Below are 10,354 nucleotides of genomic sequence, written 5' to 3'. Positions count from 1 at the left end.
TAATTAGTAACGATTAATAGCAAAAGGATATATAGACAGACATGCAACAATGTTGCTTTGTTACCTTGGTCTGAATTTAAGGTAGAGTAAGAAATTCATGCCTTGCAGTATTTGTATGGAAAATCACAAGCACACTTAACCTGGCCACTACTTGAATATCAAAATCAAATAACACTCCAGAATCACTTGTATATATAATCAAGACACTGACTATATTTGTAAACAAAAATTAGTGTAGTCAGTCTTACACAATTACTATGAATGTAGATTTTAGATTTGAAATGTAGGCGAACTGCAGTTGGGGTATGGTATGTATCGAAATGGAATATTTTAAATCCATTACTATTTTAATTACCATTTATCATTGACAGTCATTTATCAACCTGTCAAGCCAAATTACAAATAGAGCTGGCTGCAATATGTTCTTCACTATAAGCTTCTGCGTGGGTGGGTAATTTAGTGACATTTATACACTTAAACTGTCAGGTTTCATCAGAACTTTAAACCAATAAACTAAACTTCAAATGAAAGACTTAGAACATCTATGGTGTCACTCAAGGCCAGAGGGTAGACTATTTGTAAAGTGTACTCTAGATGCAGAACAAAGCATTCCCATTGATTCTGCACAACTGCTGTTAGAACTCAGTCTCTCCTGCAGAGAACTCCATACTTTTCATCAGTCTGACACCGTTTCTTTGTCAATTAATTGTTAGACTGGGGATGACAATGTGCTGTATCCAGGTCCACCAGTAAGGGGTCTCACAGCTGCACAGGAAACACCCAAAGGTCTGAAAGGACCCTTCACCGCAAGCAAGTCAGAGATCAGATCAACTTAAGAAAACAAAACCTGCAGATGCTAGAAATCTGAAGTGTTCCTACAGAAGAACTCCAACCTGAAATGTTAACTATGTTAAAAATGTTCCTTTTTCCACAGAAGCTGCCTGACCTGCTGAGTGCATCCAGCATTTTGTTTTCATTTCAGATTATCTTAACCAGAAAACTGTTCAAAATGTAATAAAATGCAATGAACAGGACTCACATGGAAAAGCACAGTTTAAAAACCTGCAGACAATTTTATTAATAAATTCTGCCATTTCTTCTGTACAGAACAAAGAGCCTGTATGTTAGGATTTCATTAACATCTCAAATTACACAGCATGATTGGGAATAAGTATCTTTTACGTTCAGAAAGTGAATTTTATACACAGAAAAAAAGTTTACAAACCCTGGTTTGTAAATTTACTTCAAAGTGACATTGACACCTACAGCAGAACAACGCACGACTTTCCGCGTTTTCTCTGTACAACACAGAGTGAGACCTTGTAGCATCCCTGTACACAATTTCACTACAGATAATCTGTATTAAAATTTTAAACACCCTACAAAGGAAAATTTAAAAAATGATATCCCATGTCTGCAACATGTAGGCCACCCCCTCACCAGATGGCAGTCACAAATGTGACCAGGCAAATCCATATGAGAACTTTGAACAGAAGGCAACAGAGAAAAGTCAATAGTTGCAGAGGGTGACCCTGCTAGAATTTATTAGTAAACAATAAATAAGGCTGAAAATTCAACACATAGGGCAAAAATAAATGTGCATGATGCTTCTGTTAGCAGTCAGGGATCAGTATTCAAAATGTACATTGCCTGATTAGATCATTGCTCAGCTGATGGGATTTACAACTGCCTAATGGAATACTATTGATCATTGGTAGCACCCTCAGGGGCATCCAACAGAGATCCTGTCAAATCTGCCTAAGCCTGATTAAAGCATTTGGTTCATTACCTGATTATTAACACCACATTGATGGCAAAGTAGTCTCTCAGCGTAAAACAGACTTAAAAAAAAACTAGCAAGTTTTGTCACGTGTTGTAACAGAATTTTTTAAATGGGCGATAATATTGTGAATATTAGTTTTATTGATTCCAAGTCAGCAATATTTTACATCATAGTGATATGCATGTCTAATTCTTTACACCTGGTACTACCTTAGATTGTACCAAATAATCTCACAATTCACTGTTGTAAATGTGTGTGAAAATTCCCATGAAAGTGTATCATTATCCTAAAACTAAATAATTTTAGGCTGGCTAGTTCCCGTTTGAGAGCTTTTTACATGATCAAAGTGGAGCTGCTAAAAAATGCAGGAATATAATGAATTACACATGAATTAATAGCCTTGTCTTAATACAAGAAAGTCAGGAGGCATATAATGACTTAACTAACACATGCACAGTGAACCCTTCTCAGAGGGGCAGTACTGAGCTTCGCAGTTACACCCCTTTAGTTTTAAACTCCAAGTGATGAGGAAAAATCTGTAACTGAGGCCACTGAGCACGCGCTACCAGCCACAAACTGAAACTTAAAGAGAAACCAATCAAAGCACAAGATACAGATTAAAATAACCACAAATTTACATAATGCCAAACATTTCAAATATACTACAGTGATTTAAGTTTGGCTTTCAATACTCGTGGACATTTTAAAGAGTGGCTCAGTTTTTATGTTCTGCACAGACAGGTCCCTTTAAATCACTAGCACACAGTATTTAATTTACAAGACTGAATAATGGGCAAAATTATTGCCCATTTTCTCTTTCTCACCATCACCTAAAGAAAGCATGAACAATCTTCAAAAAGAAAGCAAATCAATCTGATTTGTACAGTCACCACAAGAGTTGAAGCAGACACTTTCCTAAAGTGTCCTACAGTCTACTTGAACTGATGCAATTCTTTGGAATCATTCCAGTTGTGGCAGTTAACTTTCCTACAGGTGAGAATCTCTGTTGGATTAGACTGCTACCAAGAAAACTTGCTGATCTGGGCGAACATGATTCAGATACACATGGGAAACCAAGTCTACAGGGAACTAAAGAGAGGAGTCCTGCTGCAGCAGAAGCAGCAGCTTTTAGTTTGCACATTTGTTCTGCAGGAAATATCCGTGCAGAACAAACTGAGAGCAAGTGTAAAGGACTGGATTACGTCTGCTGCTCTTATTTAAGGAGACTATACAGAGGCTGTACAAAAGCTGGGTTTCACCATGCTCTACCTATCCTTCAGCTCCCGTGTCACTCGTTTAGTGATCCTGCCGCAGGTCATGCCCAGTAGAAATAGGACGCACACTCCTAATGCCAAGAAGCCCATCAGGTAATTTTTGGATGGAGATGTCATAACTTGATGAGCTAAGTCTACAAAACCTTCTGCTGGGGCAACCTACAAAAAGAATAAAAGCACTATATTAACTAAGGATAAGACAGGATGAGATTTCAATGAAATCAGGCAACAGATTTTAAGTTTAATGAACATGAATTCCAATGCAATGTATGTGAAATCTTGTACCAGTTCTTCTTCCATCCTTTCCATCATTTGGAACGCACCATTCCCAAATCAAGCAAAATTACATATAGAATTCCCATCAATTCAGCCGTTTTGCCACAATACCCACGATAAACTGAAATCACTACTCACAATCTTACCTTTTGTGACCTAAAAACATATTCCCTGACACTAACATCCATTTCAGAAGTTATCACTCTCGTAACCAAAAGATCCTAGTAGTACCAAAAGTGAAAGGCTGTTAAAGCCCAGTGGTGTCAAGCGGCAGCATTCCCACTTAAAATTCTGATAAAATTTGATTGACCTGTAACATTAACTGTTTTCTTCTTTACAAACCTGCTTAGCATTTTCAGTGTTTTCATTATACTGAAGAGAATCCAGCACTAGCGATTATTGGCAGAGCAGAAAGAAAAAAAATATTTTCAGCTGTGGCTTCTATGAATGCAATGTTTCATTCTGCTTTCATTCTCCAGCATCCCAAGATGGACTGGTGTCACAGCACACTGCTGAGTCTCTTACTCACATTACCTTTGCTGCATAGCTCCACATTTCCTGGCGATCTTGCAATCTCTTTTTGCAGTCTGGTTGCAATCTCACTGTTTTATCTTCCAGTGCATCAAGCAAACATGACATTTCTGGAAAAATAAAATCAACAACAGCCATAAGACATAGGTGCAGAATTGGGCCATTTGGCCCATCAGGCCTGCTCTGCCATTTCATCATGTCTGATCCATTTTTACTCCCAGCCCCAATCTCCTGCCTCCACCCCGTTTCCCTTCATGCCCTGACCGATCAAGAATTTATCAACCTCTGCCTTAAATATATATACAGACTTCACCTCCACAGTTGCCTGTGGCAACAAATTCCACAGATTCACCACTTTCTGACTAAAGAAATTCCTCCTCATCTCCGTTCTAAAAGGACATCCCTCTTTTGAGGCTGTTTCCTCTGGTCTTAGACTCTCCCACTATAGGAAACATACTCTCCATATCCACTCTATCAAGCTCTTTCACCATTCAGTAGGTTTCAATGAGGTCACGCCCTCAATACTTCTGAACTTTAATGAATGTAGGCCAAGAGCCATCAAACACTCTTTGTATGATAAGCCGTTCAAACCTGGAATCATTTTCCTGAATTCTTTGAACCCTCTCCAGTTTCAACACATCCTTTCTAAGATAAGGGGCCCAAAACTGCTCACAATACTCCAAGTAACACCTCGCCAGTGATTTATAAAGTTTCAACATTACATCCTTGCTTTTATATTCTAGCCTTCTTGAAAAGAATGCTAATAATGCATTTTCCTTCCTCACCACAGACTCAATCTGCAAATTAACCTTTAGGGAATCCTGCAAAAGGACACCCAAGTCCCACTGTGCCTCCATTTTTTGTATTTTCTCTTCATTTAGAAAATAGTCCTTCCATTTCTTCTACCAAAGTGCATCACCATACACTTCCCAATAATGTATTCCATCTGCCACTTCTTTGCCTATTCTAAGTCCTTCTGCAGCCTCTTACTTCCTCAAATCTACCTGGTCCTCGACCTATCTTCATATTGTTTGCAAACTTTGCAACAAAGCCACCAATTCCATCATCCAAATCATTAACATATGACGTTAAAAGAATCAGTCCCAACACAGTCCCTTGTAGATCACCACTAGTCACAGGCAGCCAACCAGAAAAGGCTCCCTTTATTCCCACTCTTTGCCTCCTGTCAGTCAGCCACTGCTTTATCCGCACTATTCTGCTTGCTATTCGTTTATTCTGCTTGCTATTTCTTCAAAGAATTTCAACAGATTTGTCAGGTAAGATTTTCCCTTCAGGAAACCATGCTAACTAGGCCTATTTTATCATGTGTCTCCAAGTACCCCAAAACCACATCCATAGCAATCGACTCCAACATCTTCCGAACCACTGAGGTCAGACTGACTAGCCTATAGTTCACTTTCTTCTGCCTCTCACCCTTCTTGAAGAGTGGAGTGACACTTGCAATTTTCCAGTCTTCTGGAACCATTCCAGAATCTACTAATTCTTGTAGGATCATTACTAATGCTTCCACAATCTCTTCAGCCACCTCTTTCAGAACTTTGTGGTGTACACCATCTGATCCAGGTGACTAATCTACCTTCAGACCTTTCAGTTTCGCAAGAACCTTCTCCCTAGTAATGGTAACTTCACACACTTCATGACCCCTGACACCAGGAACTTCCACCATACTTGCTACTGTCTTCCATTTGCCCACCATTACTACCTCTTGAGTGTCATTTTTCAGCAGTTGGAGATCCACTTTCACCTTTCTTTTACACTTTATCTCCCTGTACCTTCTGTCTTATCACCTCCTCATTCTCCCATATGAGCCAAAGGTCATTGAGCTGCAGCTCCACTTCCTTAACAAGTTCTCTCAGGAGCTGCACCTGGTGCAGATGTGTTTATCTGGGAGACTGGAGGTTTCACAGACTTTCACATCCCACACACAGAACAAAACACCGTCCCAGAGCTATTCTCACTATCCTACTATGCCCTAACAGATGAGGAATGAACAACTAAGGATAGAGAGTGTGTGTAACTTAAAGACAATGTTCCTCACTCAAACCTGATCTTGCCTAAGCCTGATCAGCCAAAGCCACTCTAAACGTTGGCACACTCCAAAAGAGTGGCCACTCTGCTTGCACCTGAATCACTCTTATTGGCAGTTTCTAATGAATCCCACTTATGATTGGCCGCTCAACACCAAACCATCCAATGAGTGAACCAGAGGAATACTGTGCGAAGTGGTATCAACCTTAGACTTCAACTGTCATCAAAACTTAACGTTTGATGAAAAATTAACTCATTAAAATGCAGGATCATTTTAAAAATTGCTAATTCTCTTAAATGTTATATCGATAAGTTAGACAAAGCATTCCCTTAATTTTGTTAGGGTTAGCAACAATACTTGTAGATAAAGTATCAAAAGATGTGGAAGCCTACAAAGCTATCGATGCAGAAAATATAAGAGCTGTGCAAGTGGTTATGTTTATCAACCAAATGCATTGCCAATGTCTGGCTGCAGATCATCGTCCAGTAGCACCATCTTTTACCAACACAGTCACAGTGAAGGAACTCAACAGGAGAGGTAAACCAACTTGGCTTGGTCCTCATCAATCTAATAGCTGCAGGTTCATGTTTCCATATAAGAATTTATGTTATTGGAGCAGTAACCACCTGAAAACAAGAGTCCCATCTTCGTAATACGGATACTATTCACTGTGTTGTTTGTCTTGATGTTTTAATAAATTAGGTATATTCAGAATGTTATGCAGTGAAAAATCAATGTTCACCTTTGTGTGTACTTTAGCCATTAAGCTCTGTGCTTAGTGTACAGTTTATGTCCGCAAAATTACTGATCGAGCCAGGCACTTTCACTTGGCCTCTGACGGGTGATTGGTAAACTGCCAACATTACAAGGAACATCTCCATTTTTCCATTCTGAGCACTCACTAACCTATCTCTGCTAAATTGGCAACAATCCATTGACATTGAACCATCGTCAACATTATTATAAGTGTGATAAATTTCATTAAGACAATAGATTCTAAAGGACAGAACAAAGGGGATCAGTATTTAAAACTAAGGGGTTGTCCACTTAAGATAGATGAGATAATTACTCTGAGGATCAAGATGGTGTCAAACTATTTCACAGCAACAGAAGTAAAGTATACTGGGATTAGTCAGTCGTCCCTGTCCCGACTGCAACTGGTCCAGAATGCCGCAGCCAGGCTCCTGACAGGTGCCCGTAAGAGGAACCATATTACTTCTATCCTGGCCTCTCTCCACTGGCTACCAGTATGGTTTAGAATTGATTTTACGGTTCTCCGGTTTGTTTATAAAGCCCTAAATGGGCTGGCCCCCTCCTATATCGCAGACCTTCCAACCCGTTATTCTACTTCCAGGTCCCTCAGGTTGGCTGACTTGGGGCTCCCGGCTGTCCCACGATCTAAATTTAAGTTCAGGGGCCTTTGCTGTTGTTGCCCCTAGACTGTGGAACAGCATTCCCCTCCCTATCACATCTGCCCTCTCCATTGACTCCTTTAAATCCAGGCTCAAAACTTGCCTTTATTCACTAGCGTTTGAATCTTCCTGATGTGGCTGATATTTTGGCTTCTGCTTAGGCTCATGTGTTGTTTATTTTATGCCTATAAGCTGTGTGCCTTGATGCTTATATCTGTGTTTCTTGTATTTGTGATTATAGCTACCTGTTATGGTTTGTACAGCACTTTGGTCAACATGGGTTGTTTTTAAATGTGCTTTATAAATACATTTGACTTGACTCAATATTTTTAAAGTAAAGGTAAATAAAATCTCAATGAGGTGAAAGATTACAGATTGATAGAAATATAGAAATGAAGTTTAGTTTGCTCAGCTATGATTTTGTTGCAAGACAGAGGAAGCTTTAGAGGTCAAGTTGCCTACCCCTCCACCATTGTTCAGCACAATTAACACACACATTGTACAGGAACTAGATACATCTATGACACCAACTAGCTCCACTGGAGAATGACCCCCATCATATAACATCAGCCCACTGCTTCCTCTTTCCATTGTGAGACTTCTCCTTACAACCATAACATACTGTACATTGCTCATAAACTACAGCCAGATTTTTATTTTGCCTCCTCTTCAAGAATAAACTGGATTATCCTAACATAACCAAACTTCCAGCTGCTCTGAAACAAAATTTACTTCTTCCTGTCCTGACTCCTGCTTCCTTCCAGTGTTCAGTCTCTAACCTCCTACATGAGCAACAACTGTGACACCCTACATTACTATAGTAGCTTCAGTTGCCTGGCCCCAACTGGTTCATTTTTACCATGGATTAAAAAAGGAAGGCACTAACAGGGTTATAATCTAGTGAGTTCAGAGGATTGAAATGTACAGTGTAGGGGTGGGGTGGTGGGGAGAGATGGGAAAATGGCAAGGGCAAAAATTTACTGTTGTGAGTAGCACACTTTGAACACATACCTTTTAAGGGAAAGTGCACCAACTTCACACAGATAACTAAAATCTATTTACCTGAAAGACCCTCTTCTGTATATCCAATACGACCCACACAAAAAAACACATTCCCTTTAATGATCTAAAGTATATTTTAATGACACATTACAATATTTAATACTGAAGAGGAAATGATATCACCCAGAACAATGTATGGACTGGTTCTGAAATTGCAAGGTGAAGCTGTGTAAGTAAGACCTCTCTCAATTGGACAGCAGCTGGTTTGATATAGAAAGACACCTGACACAAGTGCAACTGATTTACTATATTTCTACAAACAATTGTTACTCAATGTGTACATGTATACAGATATTGCATGCAAAAATTAAAATGAGTAGTTTTGAGAGTCCATGACGGCTGGTGAGGACCAAGACCATACAAGCCCAACAATAGCTGTTCTGTTGGACAGAATACACGTAAATTAATACTTTGTAGTAATGGAGGCTTGTAAAATAGTAACCCTGGGTAATTTTAATCATTTGGACATGTCAAATTTGCAAGGATACCCTTCAGAATAAGCTCACGGTGTGAAAGTAGTTTCCCAAACATAAAACGAGAAAAAAAAGCTTTGTTTTTCACGTACACCAAAACACAGTGAAATGCGCTGTGTGAGTCAATGACTAACATAATCCGAATATGAGCTGGGGGCAACCCACAAATGTATCCATGCTTCTGGCACCAACATAGCATTCCTACAACTTACTAACCCTAGCTGTACATTTTTGGATCAGGGAGGAAACTGGAGCACCCTGAGGAAACCCATAGAGTCACAGGGAGAATATACAAAACTTTACAGACAGCTGCAGGAATTGAACCCTGATCACGGTGCCATAACAGCATTATGCTAACGGCTATACTACTGTGCTGCCCCAACTTACTTAATGCAATTATGATTGGGCAGGGTTGGCTGAAGTTGATCAAAGGGTAAAACAATAAATCAGCAGTGGTAGATAAGAAGATATTCCATAAATCTTAGTAAAGGATGCACCAATTTTAAGAGTTAATGATAGTCTGAGATTGAAAGGTATATAATGTTACAGAGATTAGCATTATGCCTGAAGACTGGGATTTTTTTTTACTATAAAAGAAAACAGCAAATGATGATTAAAAATTAAAAGTAGTAAGAAGCTAGATTATGAGAGTAAACCCTCAAATAATATAAACACAGACAGTAGGAGCTTCTACAGGTTAATAAGAGGAATAGCAGATTCCTTGAGGAAGACATTGAGGAATTTAAAAATGCCTCAATGTTCTTTTGTCTTCACTATATCAATACACCATAAGGTCTGTGGCAGTGTTGAGCTTACCAGCATCTTTCAGCAGAAATAAACTTGGGCATATAATACTTTCAGCTCTAGCAGAGGCCACAAAAAAAGTTTGCAGTTTGGTTAAAGTAGAGATTTTGTTCTTCCCAAAACCAATGCATATGAATATTAATTTTCATTACAATGTATGGAGAAGGAGCAGCAAAGCATTTAGACACTTTGCTAAAGTAATAGCAAATAACTTTTTCCCCTGACATTAGTACAGGCTTAGGTAGAACATGATGGCTAGTTGTGGTTCATGACTTCTCTTCATAGTAGTTTAGGCACTAATATTTACATCTCACCCACAAGATTTCACCTCCCCAGCACACACTGAATTATCAGTCTGAATTAGTGTGTTCATTTCTCTAGAATGGGTAACTTCCTAACTCAGAGGCACATGTGCCATCAAATGAACTGTGGGTACCATTTATTAAGACATTATTACAATGTATGGAACCATTTGACATTTTTCTGAGAGTAGATTCTGCCAGATTTTATTTAGACTCAAAAACTTTTTTCTCACTGAAACCTAATAAATCCACCTTTACATCAAAGTAACCTTATTATATCCGTGGGAAAGCATCTGTACGCAACCCGGCCTAATAGTTCATAGAGGTACTGCTATGGGAACACAAGAATGTTCGCTCCTCGGTGATTGGTCTATTATTGCCTCAAGT

General features: G+C 39.1%; 1 protein-coding gene across 1 annotated transcript in view; it reads right to left on the bottom strand.

Annotated features, from left to right (window-relative positions):
• Positions 1–1,034: 1,034 nt before the first annotated feature.
• Positions 1,035–10,354, bottom strand: part of glg1a (golgi glycoprotein 1a) — a 171,948-nt gene continuing 162,628 nt past the window's right edge. Inside the window, exons 25-26 of the mRNA XM_063066699.1 lie at positions 3,868–3,974; positions 1,035–3,216 (exon numbers count right to left, since the gene is read on the bottom strand). Coding sequence (XP_062922769.1) covers positions 3,049–3,216; positions 3,868–3,974 — 275 coding nt within the window. The 3' untranslated portion in view covers positions 1,035–3,048. The remainder of the gene's footprint in view (positions 3,217–3,867; positions 3,975–10,354) is intronic.

This window comes from Mobula hypostoma, chromosome 14 (genome assembly GCF_963921235.1).
Source record: "Mobula hypostoma chromosome 14, sMobHyp1.1, whole genome shotgun sequence".
In the NCBI taxonomy this organism is placed as follows: Eukaryota; Metazoa; Chordata; class Chondrichthyes; order Myliobatiformes; family Myliobatidae; genus Mobula; species Mobula hypostoma.
This window is presented reverse-complemented; position numbering and strand designations above follow the sequence as displayed.